Source organism: Carcharodon carcharias, chromosome 7 (genome assembly GCF_017639515.1).
Source record: "Carcharodon carcharias isolate sCarCar2 chromosome 7, sCarCar2.pri, whole genome shotgun sequence".
In the NCBI taxonomy this organism is placed as follows: Eukaryota; Metazoa; Chordata; class Chondrichthyes; order Lamniformes; family Lamnidae; genus Carcharodon; species Carcharodon carcharias.
The window spans coordinates 18,103,208-18,123,799 of record NC_054473.1 but is presented as its reverse complement, the minus strand read 5'-3'; the positions used below and the strand labels follow the sequence as shown (position 1 = coordinate 18,123,799).

General features: G+C 44.2%; 1 protein-coding gene across 2 annotated transcripts in view; it reads left to right on the top strand.

Moving 5' to 3' along the window:
* The window catches only part of mst1rb (macrophage stimulating 1 receptor b), a 138,230-nt gene that overhangs the window by 72,114 nt on the left and 45,524 nt on the right, over window positions 1-20,592 (top strand). For both annotated transcript variants that reach the window (XM_041190791.1, XM_041190790.1), the window contains exons 5-7: window positions 133-303; window positions 6,183-6,343; window positions 18,159-18,297. In XM_041190791.1, the coding sequence (XP_041046725.1) occupies window positions 133-303; window positions 6,183-6,343; window positions 18,159-18,297 (471 nt within the window). The remainder of the gene's footprint in view (window positions 1-132; window positions 304-6,182; window positions 6,344-18,158; window positions 18,298-20,592) is intronic.

Here is a 20,592-nt window from a genome sequence, read left to right as displayed (position 1 = left end):
CACGTGGGCTACTCCTTGTATATAACATAGCCAAAATATTGTCTTGTGCATTATGGCATTGTGACTAAGTTGAGGATTTCTTCTGAAGAATGTTTTGTAACATCAAACAAAGATTTCCTTTTATGATTTCAGGTGACCAAAGTACCAGTCGATGGACCAGGCTGTCGTCACTTCCTCACCTGCAAATCATGTCAGATAGCACCTTCCTTTATGAAGTGTGGTTGGTGTGAAGGATCATGCACTCGGCAGCAGGAATGTCAGAAAAAATGGTTGCCAGATACTTGTACACCAGCTATTGTTGAAGTATGTTTCTAAAAATGTACAAATGTTTTCTTTTTAAAAAAATAGGCTTTGTTGATGAATCAGCAAGTAGATTGGATGATATCTGGGCCATACCCACCATTGTCAGTCTCGGCTCAGTTGACTCTCACCTCTGAGTCCGAAGGCTGTAAGACCCAAGTGCCACTCCAGAGAATAGAGCACACAATCTAGGCACAATACAGTATTTCATTGGCTGTAAAGCGTGTTGGAACGGCAGGTGGTCGTGAAAGGTGCACCTTCAATGCAAATAGTTTTTTTTAACGAGAGATCACTCCTTCTGCGCTGTAAGAATTCTGTGATTCTGTGGTGCTTCTGCTGGATTGTCAGAGGTATCGCCTTGCAGATCAGAGGTTAAACCGAGGTCCCGCCTGCTCTTTCAGGTGTACAGAAAACATCCCATGGCATTATTGGAAGACATAAGCAATTCTGGCACTTGGAAGACAAGCTTGGGAATTCTCAAAGTGTCCTAAGTGCAACACTTACCCTTCAATCTGTATTATTATTTGCTCATGTCTTTCTTTCTTCCTTTCTTTCTCTCTCACTTTCTTTCTTGCTTTCTTTCTCTCGTTCTTTCTTGCGTTCTTTCTCTCTCTCTCTTTCTTTCTCTCTCTCTTTCTTTCTCTCTCTCTCTCTCTCTCTTTCTCTCTTTCTTTCTGTCTTTTTCTCTCTTTCTCTTTCTTTCTTTCTCTGTCTCTTGAGCCTGGGTTGATCTCTGTTAGAGTAGCTGTACGAGTGCCAATGGATCCCCAAGGATTAAAGAAAGAACAGCTAAGACTCCCATTTGCAAACCCTGCCAGAATTGCTTATGTCTACACACTGGATATGACCGAATTGTGATTGCTGTGATACCATCCATTGTTGTATGACCTGGTGACACTCCCTGCCAATGCTCACTTGGTAGAAGTTCTGGAAGATTGATCAGTAAAGAGGGTGGTGTTGAGGGGTGGGAAGAACTGGAAGTGACCAAACACTTTTAGGAGATTGAGGAGAAAAGCTTTTAGCCAAACTGTTGAAGTGCATGGAGATCAAGTTTTCCTACAGCATAAATTTACAGTTACTGCCTGTAAAGTATATTGCCCAATGCTGGAATTTCTCTCCTAAAATGGGTTTGATTTAGATTAAGGTATGTATAAACCCTAGGTACGTGGCCAGTTTTCGAACTTGGGTATGACAAACCATTTTAGTAGCTTGTCTTAAGCATAAAGCATTAACATTAACCTATTTTACACAAAAGTGGTTAGACACCTGCTGTTTTCAAATGGACTTTGTGTTTTGTCTGCTGACGACTAGACTTTGAATCTTTCAAGATTACATAGTACCACAAATTTTATACAGTGCAAACCACTGAGCTTTTACATTGTGGGTTGGTATGTCTCCATTCTCACGACTGAGTTAAATCTAATGAGAAAGGATGGCAGGAGCTCATTAAATTTAACATTTTGAAGCTTGACAAGTGTGAAACTGCCTGTCTAGCTACTAAATATAAAATCAGAGCACTAGAATTGTTATGAATAGGAAATTATGGGAAAATAGGGATTAAAAAGGAGGGTGGTATAGGTTTGTACAGCTAACAGTATACATTTACAGGTTATTGCCATTCAAGCTGCAATTCTGTAACTGTTCCACCAATTATCTACAGTTCTGTTTGAATCAACAATGTTCAGAGCATAGAAGGAGGACATCTGACCCATGACAACCATTGCCCCTTGACATTCAGTGGCATTACCATCGCTGAATCCCCCACTATCAACATGTTGGCAATTACCACTGACCAGAAACTGAACTGGACTAGCCATATAAATACTGTTGCTACAGGAGCAGGTCAGAGACTAGGAATCCTGCAGTGAGTAACTCACCTCCTGACTCCCCAAAGCCGTCCACCATCTACAAGGCACAAGTCAGGAGTGTGATGGAATACTCCCCACTTGCCTGGATGAGTGCAGCTCCAACAACACTCAAGAAGCTCGACACCATCCAGGACAAAGCAGCCCGCTTGATTGGCATCCCATCCACAAATATTCACTCCCTCCTCCACTGACACAGAGTGGCAGCAGTGTGCACCATCTACAAGATGCACTGCAGCATCTCACCAAGTTTCCTTAGACAGCATCTTCCAAACCCACGACCACTATCATCTAGAAGGACAAGGTCAACAGACACACGGGAACACCACCACCTGCAAGCTCCCCTCCGAGCCACACACCATCCTAATTTGGAAATATATCGCCATTCCTTCACTGTTGCTGGGTCAAAATCCTGGAACTCCCTCCCTAGCAGCACTGTGGGTGTACCTGCACCACATGGACTGCAGCGTCTCAAGAAGGAGGATCATCATCACCTTCTCAAGGGCAATTAGGGACGGGCAATAAATGCTGGCCTAGCCAGCAATGCCCACATCTCATGAATGAATATAAAATAAGTCTCCTCCCACAGGCACCATACCCAAAAAGGGCATTGGCAACCATGGACTTCCATTGGATTGGTCCATGATTATGCTTGGCAAAGTACTGCTGTGGTTTGCTATTGCCTTCTGCAGTATGGCTGACCAGAAAACTCTCCCACTGTTAACACCTACCATCAGTTAGATTTATGGGCTGGTAATCAATCTCTTTGGCCACATTATGCACACAACCTCCATAGCCACCAAATTCTGAAGTGGGACTTGAATTTGGAGTTGCTGGGCTCAAGGTAGGGACACTACTGCTGTGCCACAAGACCTCCTATACCAGTCCTTTGAAAGAAGTACTCAAATAGTCTCACTGCCCAGCCCTTTCCCCATAGCCCTACACAGTTTTGTCCTAGAATTTATCTGATTTTCTTTAGAAACTTGTTACTAAATCTGCTTCCACTGCCTGTTCAGGTAGTTAATTCCAGATCATCACAACTGACTGTGTTTAAAAAGAAAATCCCTTCTCCTCCTTTCACCAATTACCTTAAATCTGTCTCCTCTGGTTACTGATCCTTCTGCCATTCAAAACAGTTTCTCCTAATTTACTTGATCAGATCCTCTCATGAATTTGAGCACTTCTAATCTCCCTTTAACCTTCTTTATTCAAAGCAGAACATGTTTTCCATGTAATTAAAATTCTGCATCCCTGGTACCGTTTTAGTATACATCCTCTGCATCCTCTCTAAGGTCTTAACATCTTTACAAACATACGAACAAGGAGCAGGAGTAGGCCATTCAGCCCCTCGAGCCTGCTCCACCATAAAATAAGATCGTGGTTGACCTGATAGTGACCTTAAATCTGCATCCCACCTACCCCCTTGCTTATCAAGAAACTATCCACCTCTGCCTTAAAAAATATTCTGACCCTGCCTCCAGTACTTTTCAGGAAGAGAGTTCCAAAGACTCACGAACCTCTGAGTGAAAAAAATTCACCTCATCTCTGTTTTAAATGGGCGACCCCTTATTTTTAAACAGTGACCCCCTGGTTCTAGATTCTTCCACAAGAGGAAACATCCTCTCCACATCCACCCTATCAAGACCCCTCAGGATCTTGTATGTTTCAATCAAGTCGCCTCTTACTCCTCTAAACTCCAGCGGATACAAGCCTAGTCTGTCCAACCTTTCCTCGTACAACAGCCCACTCATTCCAGGTATAAACCTTCTCTGAACTGCTTCCAACACATTTACATCCTTCCTACTGTGCAGTACACAATAGCCCAGTGAGTGGTGCTTAATCTAAAGGTTTAGCATTACTTTCTTGATTTTGTATTCCTTCCAATCATAAATGCACAAAGCCATTTACTGTATTGTGACAAATGTACAGGAAACAATTGTGCCCTCAATGCAGCTCAGCTTCACGTCCCTGACACTCAGCACATGCCCCCTTTGGAAGTTGGAGGCACTCTCTTCTCTGAGTAAGAAGGTTGGGGGCTGAAGTCCTACTCCAGCAGGGCTTGAGCACAAAAATCCTAGGCTGACGCTCTAATGCAGACTTGAGGGAGTGTTGCCGAGTTCTTTCCTGGGACGTAGGTGTCGCTGGCAAGGCCAGCATTTGTTACCCATCCTGAACTGCCCATGAGATGGTGGTGGTGGTTGTGAGCCACCACATTGAGCTGCTGCAGTCTATCTGGTGGCTTTTAGCAGTTTGGTACAACTGAACGGCTTGCTGGGCCATTTCAGAGGGCAGTTAGGAGTCAACCGCATTGCTGTGGGCCCGGAGTCACATGTAGGCCAGACCAGGTAAAGACGGCAGATTTCCTTTCCTAAAACACATCAGTGGACAAGATGGGTTTTTGCAGCAATCAGCGATAGTTGTCATAGTCATCATTACTGAGACTAGCTATATATTCCAAATTTATTAACTCATTGGATTCAAATTCCACCGGTTGCCATGGAAGGGCTTCAAAACCTGCATGGAGTGGCCCCTGGGAGGCCACTTCCAGACAGCTGCTCTGTCCCCTGATGCCTCTGGGGACCTGGAGGCTGACTGGAAGATGACCCGGGGGTGGGGCGGTGCCAGGAAACTGGCAGACTGGCTGGCGGTAGAAAACTCCCCGACCACCCATCTCCAGGCTCGTGCCCACTGGGGCCAGAAAATGCGGCACCTGCGGTGCGATCGACAGTACCTCAAGGTCAAAGGTGAGAGCAGGATTGTCCGTACAGAAACGCTAAATTTTTCAAGCTAAGATTCCGTAAAAGCAGATAGCGCTAAGAAAGGTTACGAAAAGGAAGAGTCAGAGACGCTACACTCTCCACTACAGCAGCCTTGTTGCACCATGTAGAAATGTAGACTCGATGGGCCGAAGGGCCTCTTCTGCACTGTGTGATTCTGTGATTCTCCAGTTGCACCTGCTCTTGCATAAGAAGCAGATTTTCAAATGGTTGAGGTATAAACAGTATTGTTTATAAATATTTACGTGACTAAATGGAAAAAAAAATGAGTCAAATTACGAAATTTATATTTTAAATCATCTTGGAGTTTCTTTGTCACAGAATGTTAAATTATAGCACTTTAGTTGCAATTGGCCATGCAATAAGTACATTTTTAAAAAAGACCTTCTTAATTTTTATTTGGAGCGTAGACATAGCGCGGGAAGGAAGAAAAAGATAAAAATAAGGCTGAGGAGAAAAGTAGTTAGGAAACAAAGGGGGGCAAATAAATGATTGGGAGAGAAATGTGAAAATGGTGACCTGTCATTTAATCCCAATTAAATATGATTGAGGATTTGACCATTTTAGGAACGTAGGAACAAGAGGAGGCCATTCAGCCCCTTAGTTCAGTTCCGGCACTCAATGAGATCATGGCTGATCTGCAGCCTAGCTCCCCATACCTGCCCTTGCACCCCCCCCCCCAACCCCCATATTCCTTAATATCTTTGTTTAACAAAAATCTATCAATTCAGTTTTAAAACTCAGTATTACTCTCTAATTAATCTAAAAGCAAAATACCGTGGATGCTGGAAACCTGAAATAGAAACAGAAAATGCTGGAAAATCTCAGCAGGTCTGGCAGCATCAGTGGAGAGGGAAACTGCGTTAACGTTTCGAGTCTAATATGACTCTTCATCAGAATTGGAGAGAGGTTTTATGCTGAAAACTCCAGCATTTTATTTTTTTTTGTCTCCAATTAATCGGTTTGATCGTTTTTCAGATCCCTCCCCCGCACTGCTTTGTCAAGGTTTTGCTCATTCCTCTTGTAACAGACATTGCATCTGATTTAAGGACCCCTCCTCTTGTGGTTTCATAATCACCTCCGAGGTGCCCCTCTTTCAAAAAGAGGAATGGAGCAAAAGCTAAATCTAGGTTTCCTTCGAAAGAAGCTCAAAGCCTAGTGATGTATGTTGTGCCAGATACTATACGTTCAGCTGCCTGTCGCTCATTGTACTTCTTCTCCCACTCTCTTTACATTCCAGTTTCAACCCAAAAGCGCTCCTGTTAATGGAGAGACCACACTGACACTGTGTGGCTGGCATTTCCAGTCTCCAAATGCTCCTCCAATAACAGCAACCTCCCATGTGATTCAAGTGGGAACCCGACCTTGCAGAGTCATTCCTGAAAAAAGCAACGACAGGAGGTAAGTTTGTACATTTCATTCTTCCCCATTTAAAATCTTCATAAATACATGTTTAAGTTAAGGAGTCTCCTTGTGATGATTCCCTTTTCAAAGGGAAAAGCTGGCTATTGGGGAAACCTTGTGATTACTGTGCCTGTGTAGCTGCTTGCAACCATGCAAATGGAGGCTGCTGCTTCCAAGTAACTTTACCAGTATCAGTTTTCCGGATCCTTGATCCCGAGTGAATGCCTGTTTTTTGTCAATGTAAAAGTCAGGAAAAGAATGCAGAGATCGTTTTCACATCCTAGATTTCATTGGCTTCCCTGCAGGAAGGGAATCAGAATCACCGTCGGCTTGAATGAGGCGGAGGGTGCTGTTCATCCCCTTGTCAAATTTCCTGATTAAACGCTTAATGAGTGCCCAGATGTAAGGTATAGCTCCAGTCAAACACGGAGCTGCTGCCTGTCCCTGCACCTTTGGCAGCTGGAGGGGCTGATGGAGTCCTGGGGGGCAAGCTAAAGACAGGAAGTTTTCTCCTTCGTTTTAATTTCCTGACTCCAGGATGTTTACTGGTTACCTCTGCTTGCTGATTCGTGAGCAGCTGCAGGAAACCCCAATATCGAGCCCCGCAAGGTTGTCAGCTGTGCTTGAATTTCTTGTGTTTTCTGCCCAGTGCGAGGGTGTGGAAGAGCCTGGTGCCATGATGGGAGGGGGGAGGAGTTTGCAAAAATAAATCAGCCCTAATACCTTCTTTGATTAGTATGTTTGTTGATTCTCTTAGCATGGCTAGGGAAGGGAACAGTATAGTTCAAGTAGTGAATGCCCTTGACAGTAGAGGTCATTAACCTGAAGTATATATTGAGCTCTAGAGAGGGAAACAGAGTTAACAGAGAGGCCATCGATCTGAAACGTTAACTCTGTTTCTGTCTCCCCAGTCGCTGCCTGACCAGCTGAGTGTTCCCAGCATTTTCAGTTTTTATTTCAGATTTCCAGCATCTGCAGTATTTTATTTTTGTGTTGAGCTCTCGAGTATGATTAGAACGAAAATGTCTTTGAGCTTGAGAAACCAATTGGCGAGTTCTCCCTGTGTCTCTCGATGAATTGATATGGTCATTTATTTCATTGTGGTTTTTGGTACCTTGCTTTGTAAAAATTGACTCCCATGTTCCCCTACATTACAACAGTGTCTGCACTTCAGAAGTCAGCTGTATCTGAAACGTTTGGGTTATACTGAGGTCGTGAAAGGTGCTTTTTAAATGCAGATTTTCTCCTTCTCTCTCTCTCTCTCTCTTTCTCCCCCTGCCTGAAAGGGGAACAGTTAGAGATACACATGTCACATCACGCTGCAGCATCAGGAGCTCACTAAACCATCTACAGGAGAAAAAGGCACCTCATGCTAGTTTAAAAGTCTGGCCCAGGCCCCCCAAGGGCAAATTTCTGCCAGTAACAAGAAATAGTCTGTAATTGATTAAAGTGCTGGATTTTCCCATTCTGAATCAGGATGGAATGGAGCCAGGACGGCAAAGGGATTGACACGGACAGCCTGTGTGCTGGTCTGCTGTCTCTGGGGGGCGGTGGGGGGGGGCTGCTTGTGATGGTGGTGGTGGTGGTGGTGGCGGTGGGAGGAGAGGCAGTGGGGGGCAGCTGGGAAACTGAAATCGTCTGCCTCACTAGCTGGGTGTGTTTGCGCACTTTCTGATTTACTGAGATTTCTATGGCGGCCTTGTCGAAGTTGACCTGCTCCAGCCTGATGGGCGGCAGTGCTGAAACGCTGTATTGGCTGGAACAAGTGCAAGCCTGGACAAAATAAAAAACTACTGAGCAATTTTAATAACCTATTTTTCCTTACCCTCTGCTGGGTCCCCAGCTCTCCATTTGCCCTAACCACTATGACCCTCCCGCCTTTTTAAGACTGGGCACAGACAGCAGCCACACCAATGGCTGCTGACCCAGGCCAGATTGCGGCCCCCCCCACTTCCCTTGTGTCCCACCTCCATTCCCATCCACCCCCCTCCGGCGCTACTTGGACAGCAGACTCGTCTCTAAGGTCATTGAGGACCCTGACCCTGTGAAAACCCCACCTTGCAGAAGGAAATAAAACAGTGAAAACTGAGAAATTAGAGCTGAGCTCCCAGAAGGCTGACAACAGAGGTGGGAATGCAGGCCGGGATTGGTCCCGACCCTTGATTCCAACCTTGGACTGGAAAATCCGGCTCAAGGTGTCTGCTACCAGAGAACTTTCCCACAGGAAATAATTGACCAGGTAGGTCAGGGATCACCTTTGATCCAATTACACGTCTTCTTAAAAACGCATGGAGCAAGTCAAGCACAGCTCTCATGAAGGCCGTCACTCTGTACCTATTTGCAAAGAGCTTTCGGGATCTGTACAACCTTTGGCTTACACATGCCAATCAATTTTGAAATAGTCTTGTTTTTAGTAAGTGACCGTAAAGCATTTGTGAAGTTTGCTGTTCATACAATGGAGCGTGGCTATAGAGAAAACTCACAAGTTAATTACTTAATTGAAAGATTCATATGATACAGTGCACCTCCCATGCATTACAGCACTGGCTTATAGTCTTGTAGTTTATACCTTTAAGTGTATAAATGTGTAGTTAATTCTATTTTAAATCTTGCATTAAGATCCATCGGTGCCTCAGGTGGTACCTGGTCTAATACTGTGGTAAGCTCATGCCAGGGTACAGTTCTATCACCTGCCCTTTATATAGTATAGTAGTCAGAAGTGAGTGCTTGACAGGTGATTGTCAGGCACGGATGGTGGGCCTTAGAATGCCATCGACTGACGTAGGAGGAGACACTTGTGGAGGAAACCAAAACCAGAGGCCATAAATATAAAATAGTCTCTAATAAATCCGATTGGGAATTCAGGAGCAACATCATTACCCAGGGAAAGGTTAGACTGTGGAGCTCTGTACCACAGGGAATTGCTAAGACGAGTAGCATATTAGCATTTCAGGGGAAGCTAGACTAATACATGGGAGGAGGGAATTGGGCATGGGGTGAGACAAAAAGGGATTGGATGAGAAGGTTCATGTAAAGAATAAACCCATGTCGAGCATAAAAGCTGGCATGGACCAGTTGGGCTGAATAGCCTGTTTCTGTGCTGTACCATTTATGTACAAACACGTGGAGCAACAGGAATTGAAACCCTATAAACTTGTCTTTCTTCCCCTCCCTGGCCTAGGAGAGAAATGGCTCAGTTCCACACAGGGGGGGGTCATCAGTCGATGTGAGGAAAAGGGGAGGCAAAAAAGTGTTCAGCTGAGCCCGTAAAGAGTTGGTCACTTCACATAAGTAATCTGTCACTGTAGATATCTCATGGACTGAGATTTCCGCTCATCAGGTGATCCCCTCGTGTGATTGGAGGACCCTGGAGCAGACAGAAAATGGGCCCCCCGACTGCAGTTGACCTCTGACCACGATTTCACACTAATTATCGGCCAGCCAGCGTGAAACGTGCGCGGAGAAAGGCTCAGCACTGCCGGTGGGGGTGGGAAGAGAGTGGATGCTGCTGAGCACTTCCCCTGAAGGCAGACCGCTGCCTAAGGGAGCTGCAGACCTCCACAGAAAAATCGCTTTCAATTGCCTCCTTAATGGGCTTAATTACCTGTTTAGTGGTCAACGGGCGCGATTCTGACTGCTGTGCGCGCCCGCTGAGCGAGATAGTGTGCGATGGGGGTCAGGGCGCACACCCGACATCATCCCGCGCTATTTTGCGGCCAGACGGGTGGAGCACACGCCCGCTCACGGGACATAAAATTCTGGCCCTTGCCTAATCAGGGAAAGTAAATAGTTAATTTATGTTTAAAATGGTGGGGGAAGATTTCCTCAGTTCACTGTTAATAGTAAAGTTGCTAACGCATTCCTTATACACTCACTGACATTTGCTAAGTGTGCCTATTTCGTACGCTGAGACAACAAGCAACAGAACAGTGATTGGGATATTGGAGGCTCACCCACTCGCCAACACGCAAGGCTCAGTCAAGCAAATCCTCACTCTTGACTGCAAGTTTGAACTGGATTATCTGATTCACTTACTTCGAACTCCTTTGTATGAAGCTCTTCAAAAAAAAAAAAATCAGCTTCTCACACCCTTGTAGCCGAGGGCAGTGACAAAGGCGTAAAATATATCTCTTTTTTTCCTGAACTTTTTTTTTTCATTGACCCTCACTGCTTGCTTATTTTCCCTTTTTCTCTTTTGCCTCAATCCTGCTGCTCTCAATCTCCTCCACCACTTCTGTGCTCGTCCGTCATTTCTTTCTGTCAGACTTCTGTCTTCAATCTCCCACTACACTTCTGGTTTTCCCTTTCTCTTCCTCCTATCTGTTTTTACTTGCCACCTTTACTGCACTTTCTCTTCCCTTCAGTGCTGTCTCTCTCTCTCTCTCGTGAACACCCTGTTTCTTGTGTTTTTCCCACTTCTGTTTTATTGCGTCCATCTTCTACTTTATTTTTTCCCTCCCTTCCTCCGCTTTTACATTATTCTTTCTCCTTTGTTTTATATGTGCCTCTCTCGCTCTACTCCCTCACTTTTCTGAGTGTTGCTGGCTGTCCCCTCACTTCTCGCTCTTTTTAAAAAAAAAATCATTCATGGGATGTGGTCATCACTGACTGGGCCAGCATTGTTCATTCCTAATCACCCTTGAGAAGGTGGTGGTGAGCTGTCTTCTTGAACCGGGGCGGTCTGTGTGGACTCATCTCTCTCCGTTTCTCTACTTTTCATATTTCTCCTTTCCCTCACTTTTCTCTCTCTCTCTCTTCGCTCCCCCATTTCTCCCTCTTTTGCCCTCTTCTCTTTTCTCACTTGCCCTTTTTTTTGCAATTCCAGCAACTTTCTTCCATTTTCTGTGGTGTGGAGGGACAGGATTGGGGTTTACTCAAGAGTAAGGGTAGCAGACTCTTTAATGCCTGTGACAGGAACAGTGAGAAACTAAACAAGTTCAGACTGAAGCTGGACAGGACTGCCTTTGACTGCTCCGTGTTGTGGTGATGCGGTGATTTCACAGGCACTCTAATGCCATCTGTTGTACATTAGAAAAGCAGTGTGAAAAGTTTGGTAATCCTGAGTGTGGTTTTTGCGCAGTTTTTGTGTTATCCTTGGGGCTAGTACAATGGTGTAGTGTTCATCTATAGGTCAGAGCCACTGATTATTGGTCAATTCATAAATGCGTCCCAAATGTTTAATAGGTCTCAATGCTCATGTGTCTTTATTTGCACAGAGCTGATTCACTCCCTGTTTTATATTAGTTAATTCGTTGGATGAATGATAAAGAAAGGTGGTAACTTTAACATCGTGTTAGTGTAGGGTTTTTCTATGTGTGATACATAGCAGCCAGACTGACAAATAAAACTCTTTAAAAAAAAAAACTCTTTGCCTATAATGTACTACAATGTACACCTTGAGCACATAATCTAGGCTGACACTTCAATGCAGCTCTGAGGAAGTACTGCACGGTCAGAGGTGCCATTCTCTGGGTGAGATGCTAAATCGTCTTCCGAGCTTCTGCTTACCCTCCCGGGCGGATACAAAAGATCCCTTGGCACATTTTGAAGAAGAGCAGGGGATTTCTCCCTTGTGTCCTGGCCAATATTTATCCCTCAAACAGCACCACTGAAACAGTTTATCTGATAATTATCACATTGCTAATGGTGGGAGCATGTTGTGCTTAAATTGGCTGCCATGCTCCCTATATTAAAACAGTGACTACACTGCAAAAGCACTTTGACGGTTGAGGCTGTGAAAGGTGCTATATAAATGCAAGTTCTTTTGTTTTATGGTATTGGGTTTTTTCCTGTCATAATACAAGTAAAAACAACAAAAAAGGAGTTAAAACAAGGCTGATTTACAGAAATATCTCCTAGTTTAAAATATAAACATTTAAGGAGTATTTTGAAGTAACAAACAAAATGAGTATGAAGGTGATAGAGTTCTTGCAGGTTTGCAGCCTAGCCCACTTGAGGCCTGCTTCTCTTAGACCTTTTAAAAAAAAAAGCATTTTTTGAGCGATCAGCAGAGGTCCTTTTAAGGAGCAGTGGTTACTTTCGCTAACGGAAGACAGCAGCATAGCGGTAATGTCTCTGGACTAGTAATCTGTTGATAGGCTAATGGCCTGGGGGCATGGGTTCAAATCTCACCATGCCAGCTTAGATTTAATTAATAAATCTGGAATATAAAGCTAATTACAGTAATGGTGACCATGACAACTATCATCAATCATTGTAAAAACCCATCTGATTTGCTAATGCTGTTTAGGGAAGGAAATCTGCTAACCTTACATGGTCTGGCCTACATGTGACTCCACACCCACACAATGTGGCTGACTGCCCTCTGAAATGGCTGAGCAAGCCAATTAGGGATAGGCAATAAATGCTGACCTTGCCAGTGATGCCCACATCCCATTAAATAATAAAAAAAGAGCACCTGGTATAAATGGCTATGCATGATCCAAGCTGCCCTTTTCTACCTGAAAATGTAAAGTAATTTGCATGTTTAAGCCTCCTGTTTGTTTCAGGTGAGTGGTTGCTCACTCCTTGATAAGGCCCACATCAAAATTGCATCAGGCAGATAGTGGCCTTTAAAGGGGTGAATGATTTGCAAAGACTTGTCATTTGCCATCTGCTTCAGGTGAAAACTAGGCAGTTGGCAAGTTGGAGAACATCCCAGTGGGTTTAATTTTCATGAAGATCCTCCAGATGGTAAGGCATAACCTTGGTGGAAAACCCATGGGAAAACCTAGAAACATAACGTCAATGCAGCTGGTACCTGACTCTTCCACTAAAGATATGTCACGCACGTAAGAGAACATTCTGTGGAAATTCACCCCCAATATCGGGTCAGGTGTTGGAGTTTTATGTTCTTTGATGGATCAATATTAGCCAGGATGATGCCAGGGAGCACTCCCTTGCTCTTCCTTAAATATGTGCCATGGGAACTTTTATGACAGTTATCTGAGGGAGGATTCTATTCAAATATGAAGCACCTTGAGGGTTTTGTTCCTATCTATGATTGAGTTTAGAAGACATGTTGTTGTTTCCTTCCCCCAGTCAAATTTTGCAAAGTATTCCTCAGCCTGTCTGTTCCTGGTCTGTTTGAAATCATCAGCACGATGTAGATAAGGCAAAAAGATTCTGTGTTTTAACCAAAAAAGGTTTGAGCAGTACTGACCTTGAAGGAAAGGGGCAGCAATGGGTTATGGGATCATGATCATCTCCAAGTTCCCTTCCATGCCAAACACCATCCTGTCTTGGAAATATATCGTCGCTTCTTCATCTTTGCTGGGTCAAAACCTTAGAGTTCCCCCCCCTAACAGCATTGTGGGTGTATCAACAGCAGAAGGTGGCTCATCACCACCTTCCCAAGGGCAATTGGAGATGAGCAATAAATGTTGACTACAAATTAGTCAGACATTGGGCATTTAAATACACATACCAGGTTGTAGTGAGCGAGCACCTTTTATATGGCGGCTGTCTGATACACTGAACGTCGAAATGGGTCTATAGTTAAAAAGCCCAAAATGCGTCTATGACAATTCAAGATACCCATAAAGCTATATTGCACCTAATTCTTAGCTCCTCCCTCCTCCTAAATTCCTGAACAGGTTCAAAACATATTGATATGTTGGATAACTCCATACTGCTTTTTTTTTCCTGGATTAGGGGTACTGAGATTTGGCAGAAAATTTGAGAGGTCAAGAAAGGTAGAATTTTAAAATGAGGCTTGAGACCTATGAACCTGATCTTAGCTTATTTTTAGTGTGAGCAATAGAGTGGATTTTTAGGGCATATTTTTTGCTGTGAGAGGTTCAGGTGGGATCAGCATTTTACCACTCTGTAGTAAAGCATGCTTGAACATGCCTACTCGCACTGAATTGGCAAAAATATTTGGTTAATACATTCTATTCTCCTTTGTACTTTACATTGATGAGAATCAACTTCATCTAAAATGTTTCACCTGAAGAAAATCTACCCATTTCAGGAAGGAAAAATAGTTTAGCCAAGATGCCCAGGCAATAAAGTTCAGTTTCCTTTCCCTGCTGGGCTCTCAACTTCACCGTGACATGAGGAGGAAGACTTTAAGTAGAAGGTGGGCAATTTTCACAGGGTGAGGAGAAAATCAGAAAGATTGTCATCACTTGGATGACAATGCCTCCTAAGTGGCATAGATAGCACCCACTCTCCATACTACAAGCAGGTGTGTACTCTGGATTAACCAAACCTATAGCTCTCTCTTAGAAAGCTATTGAGCCTGAGGCTCAATAGAAAATGGCAAAACTGAGATTGGTAGATTTTTGTTAAGGCAAGGATGTTAAGGGAAGTGAATTGGACAGAGTTAAAATGCAGATCATCCAGGATCTAACTGTTTGAAAATAAGGGGTCACTCATTTAGGACAGAGATAAGGAGAATTTTTTTCTCTCAGAGGGTTGTGAGTCTTTGGAACTCTCTTCCTCAAAAGGTGGTGGAAGCAGAGTCTTTGAATATTTTTAAGGCAGAGCTAGATGGCTTTTTGATTAACAAAGGGGTGAAAGGTTATTGGGGTAGGCAGGCAGGTGAGGTTGAGGTCACATTCAGATCAGCCATGATCTTATTGAATGGCGGAGCAGGCTCGAGGGGCTGAATGGCCTGCTCCTGCTTCTAATTTGTGTGTTCGAATGTTCAAATGGCGGAACAGGCTTGATGGGCTGAATGGCCTATTCCTGTTACGACATTCCTAAGATTGGAGACAAAATTTTAAGAGGAAAATTCTACTGTAAATCATTACCACACTACCTGCCAGAGCAACACACTGTTCTGTAGTTCTGTTGTATCTTGCACTAATTGTTCCTATGACAACACTCCTGTTGCGTTGCAATCTGTTTAAAAATAGGTGATGATCTTTTGTTGAATTTTACAGAAATTGCCTCCAGCACAACCACCTCTCACTACCTATTAGGATTCTGAGAGTGGATTGTCAATGGACTGTGTTTCAACTGTCGTTTAGTTGAGGACTTCATCAGTATTAAATGCTTCATGATTGTAAAATAATTTAAAAAGATTACTGAACACACCGTACTAATGGTAAAGAAAGAAAAGTCTTACATTTTTATAGTTTATTAATTTGTAACTCAGAAACGTCTCAAAACAACATGTAATGAATTACTTTTGAGGTGCATTCGCTGTCATGTAGGTCAACGGCAATGATACTACGTATGGCCAGAAGAGATCATGAGCTTACTATAGATTGCTAAAGCAGTGTAACACTTGACTTCACAAAATTTCTGATGCTTTTGCAAGTTCTGCTGAAGCATTGCTGATTTGCTTCAAGAATGAGAGGGCTACATGCTGCATTTTTGCTTTTTGGAGATGCTTACTGACAGAGCCTGCCATTGACCTTAAGAGATGGAGCACAATATGAGCATCTTTCTGACTTAAAGGACAGGATTTCAGCCCCACGTGTGGGCAGGTTTGGGGGCGGCTGGGCATGAAAATTTGCGCCGGCTGGCATGCCGACTTGTCTGCTCTATCTCACTCCCGAACCATTTTCCCAGAGGCTGGATGGGGCATGGCAGAGCTGTATGCCCGCAAGCCATGGGCAGCCAATTAACGATAATTAAAGGCTATTAAGGCCTGATGTCAGAGGCTGGCTGGAATTTTTCAGTGGGCCTGCAGGCCCTCCAAGGTGGAATAGGCCAATTGCCTGGTGATGGCCTCCCAGTGGCAGACTGGGGAGTCAGTGCTCCAGGCAGGCTTCGAGGACCTCCTGCCTTCCTGGCCTCAGTTCCCCTTCCATATTGGTGGCTCTGATGCCGAGGGTGTTTTTACATTTAAAGGTTTAAATAGTTGGAGGGAAAGTGCCTCGAAATGGAGACGCCCTCTCTCTCTCCCTCATCTTCCATGCTTAAGGACCTCCTATTGGCCCTCCAGCTTCGAGAGCCTGCCCATTGTCCTTAATTGGATGTCAAGCCCAGCCCCTGGCCACTGATTGGCCAATTCAGGGAAAATCACTGCCAGGTGACTGGTTCCCACACAGAGTGGGGTTGTGACCCCATTGACCCCAATGTTTGGATCCTGACCCAAAGGACAAAATCCTGCCCAAAATCTCTGGGGTTTTTTTTGGAGTGTGGGTAATGATTGAACTGAATTTCTCCAAAAATGTGAGCTCTAAAAACGTCATTGCGATGATACTCTTCCTCGACTGCAAAAGCTCATTGGCACTTGTCCACCTTATTTATTTTACTCTTGTTTGTTCTTTAGTTTTTTTCTGCCAGTTTTCTTCCTCAAATCGACATCACCAAAAACAAATGATAAAAAGCTAAATTAAAGCAAAAAACTGCAGATGCTGGAAATCTGAAACAGAAACAGAAAATGCTGGAAAAACTCAGCAGGTCTAACAGCATCTGTGGAGAAAAAAAACCAGAATTAACGTTTTGAGTCTGTATGATTCTTCTTCAGAGCTCTGAAGAAGACTTATAAAGACTCGAAGCATTAACTCTTTTTTTTTTCTCCACCAAAGCTTTCAGATCCACTGAGTTTTTCCAGTGTTTTCTGTTTTTGTACCAAAACCAAATTATTTGGTTGCTGTCATATTACTGTTTGTGGGAGCTTGTCACACAGAAATTCACTGCCACATTTCTTACATTACATGTAACTATACATCAAGGGTAATTCACTGGCTGCAAAGCAGTTTGGGACATCCTGAGGTTAATTCAAGCCTTGTTTTCTTCTTTCATTCTTTTCTCTCCTTTCCTCTTCCTAAAGTGTTAACTTTTCACTGGGGTATGGTTCCATGGGCACCTGGTACTCTTCACTTGCAAGCCTCAATAACCATTGCCAAGTTCAGTAATTAGGGTGATGTCACGGCTAACCCTGACCACCGTCCTCATGTGACGTGGATGCACTTTTGCTTTCACGCACAATTGCTCCTACCACCACCTCAGCTGAGCCAACTCCACGCAGTTTGAATTGAGATCCTTTCTGATCGGTATGGCTCAGCTGGTTGTAGCTTTAACTATCTGAGTCATTGACAGGGTGGGGCTGAGCAGAGTTGTAATATGCTTTTAAGGAATTGCAGCATGACATCACTAGAAAGGAAATGTGTCATGCAATCCAGTTTTAGTTTAGCTTTTGCATTCAGCAGGGCACATACACACAGAGCTCGGCTACAGGTGTCTTCAACCTTAATACCTCTGTATAAATATTCCTTTGTGCCTAGTCTCAATAGATGAACACATGTTTGTGCAATCCCTTCTGAGTGATTGGTGCCTTTTGTTGTGATATTGTATGCATGCCAATGCAGACAGTAACACGTGCCTTTAAGAAGCTACATGGTGACATCACTGTGTGTGAGTTTGGAGTATAAAAGTACAGCCTCCATATTCAATGCTCACTATTGCCTGTGACCCTGTATCAGCAAGACTCAATGTACATCTTATGAGTCAGGCATATAGTCAAGTAATCAGCCTAGGTAATTATTAAGACCCAGGCTACATGTAGGCCTGTGCGGAGCTGTATATAGTTGTTGCTAGAAATAAACTTCATTTAATTGTGTTCGACCAGCCTCAATATCTTACTTAGCATAGACAGTGTAGAGACAGATCCCTTGAGGTCCACATCAAGATCCTCAACATAAACTGTGGCAGAAGATTGCAACATACCACATCATCTTTATATCATGACAAAAACATGACAGGCAGCTTTGCTCTTTGTTTGAACAGAGGCATTCTGAAACATGTTGAGAGAGGGTGAACATGTCAGAGACAGCCCTGTCTGTTTGGAATGAAATGCATGCCTAATTTTTACATTAAGATAGAACAAAAACATTGTTTTTTTTTCTGGCAGGTTGTTGTGTAAGTTGCAAGTCACTGAAAAATCTCAGCCCGTCACTTCAACAGCGATCAAGATCACTATTCAAGAGAAGAATCATAACGGGGAATTCTCCATCAGCGGATCCGCCTCCCTCATAGGATTTGAATTTGTGGTGAGATTCCTGCAGCATCACTATTCATTTATTTTTTTCTCCCACATGTGTGTTCTCAGTGCTATATCTGGTTGTTAAGGTGCTCCCTTTAGGTGGCAGAACCACCACATGTAAAAGTTGTTCTTCATTTCTCTGGGGCTTCTACTGCACTGGAATTTGACTTGTTTATATTGTGAGTTAAAATCCCGAAAGCATCTATAGCGATGGAAGAAGAACTGGGCCAGATTAAGATATCAGCAGCCCTTACCTCTTACTCTCAGCCAGCCTCACTCAACTGGGTTGAAGAATGCAGCCATTTTAGTGGAAACATCTGCATACCCCCATTTGGTTAAATAGGTGAGGCGAGAGTGACTGCCCATGACATCAAGGCACCATTTGACCAAGTGTGACTTCAAGGAGCCCTAGCAAAACTGGAGTCAATGGGAATCGGAGAAAACTCTCCACTGGTTGGAGTCATACCTAGCACAAAGGAAGATGGTTGTGGTTATTGGAGGTCAGTCATCTCAGTTCCAGGACATCCCAGCAGGAGTTCCTCAGAGTAGTGTCCTTGGCCCAACCATTTTCAGCTGCTTCACCAATGTCCTTCCTTCCTTCATAAGGTCAGAAGTGGGGATGCTCGCTGATGATTATTGCACAATGTCCAGCACCATTCACGACTCCTCAGATGCTGAAGCAGTCCATATCCAAATGCAGCAAGACCTGGACAATATTGATGCCTGGGCTGACAAGTGGCAAGTAACATTTGCATCACACAAGTGCCAGGCAATAACTATCTCTAACAAGAGAGAATCTAAGCATTGCCCCTTGACATTCAATCCCTCATTGCTGAATCCCCCACTATCAACATCCTGGGGGTTACCATTGACCAGAAACTGAACTGGACTAGCCATATAAATACTGTGGCTACAAGAGCAGGTCAGAGGCTAGGAATTGTGCAATGAGTAACTCACCTCCTGACTCCCCAAAGTCTGTCCACCATCTACAAGGCACAAGTCAGGAGTGCGATGGAATATTCTCCACTTGCCTGGATGAGTGCAGCTCCAACAACCCTCAAGGAACTCAACACCATCCAGGACAAAGTAGCCTGCTTGATTGACGCCCTCCATCCACAAACATTCACTGCCTCCACCACCGACGCAGAGTCTCAGCAGTATATACCATCTACAAGATGTGCTGTAGGAACTCACCAAAGCTCCTTAGATGGCACTTTCCAAACCCATGACCACTGTCATCTAGAAGGACAAGGGTGGCAGACACATGGGAACACCACCACCTGCAAGTTCCCCTCCAAGCCACTCACCATCCTGACTTGGAAATATATCGCCACTGTCGCTGGGTAAAAATCCTGGGACTCCCTCCCAAAGCACTGTGGGTATACCTACACCACAGGGACTGCAGGGGTTCAAGAAGGCAGCTCACCACCATCTTCTCAAGGGCAATTAGGGCTGGGCAATAAATGCTGGGTTAGCCAGCGACGCCCGCACCCCATGAATGAATAAAACAAAAAGATTTGTGATCTGTCCCAATCTTATTGTAACTTACACCCCTAACTCTTCCTCAATCTTTGACAATTCTGGAAACAAAAATGCTGTCAGATGTAACGTGTAAATCACACGTCTAGGGCAGGATTTTTAGGGCGGTGGGTGGGTGTGGCATGTGGGCCTGGGGGCAGCTGGGGGTCAGCCCCCGACCGCAATTTCACCGCAGTTAATGGCCAGCGGGTGTGGAAGGCGCGCTGAGAATCTCAGCACTGCCAGGATGGGGGTGGGAGGAGTGCGGGGGGGGGGGTGCAAAAGTCTGTGCATGCGTGGGGGGAGCGCACACTGATATCTCCCTGAAGGCAGGAATGAACAATTCTAAAATCAAAAATAAAGATCTTTAAAATCAGAAAAAAAATGTCTCGACATGGGACTAACTCAGAACAACATAAGCAGAATAAAAATAACTTTCAATGAATTGATTAAGGGCCTTAATAGGCCTCTTAATTGCCGCCGGGCACACTGCTGACTCTTGTGCATGCCCGCTGACCAAAATATTGCACGAATCTGCATCATTGTGCACTATTTTACACCCAGTTGGATCGGGCGTGCGTCCACGCACGGAATGTAAAATCCTGTCCCTATATTTGATAAAGAAGTCTTCTCATTATGCGTCTTAGCCACTGGCGCGTGAAATGTCAAAGGAACAGAAAATGCTGGGAGAACATTGCAGGCAAGCCAGCATCAGCTTAATTCCCATTATGAGGTTTTGTGTTTTCCCTTGTTAATTTCCTCGTCTTTTGCAATGTTATATGTT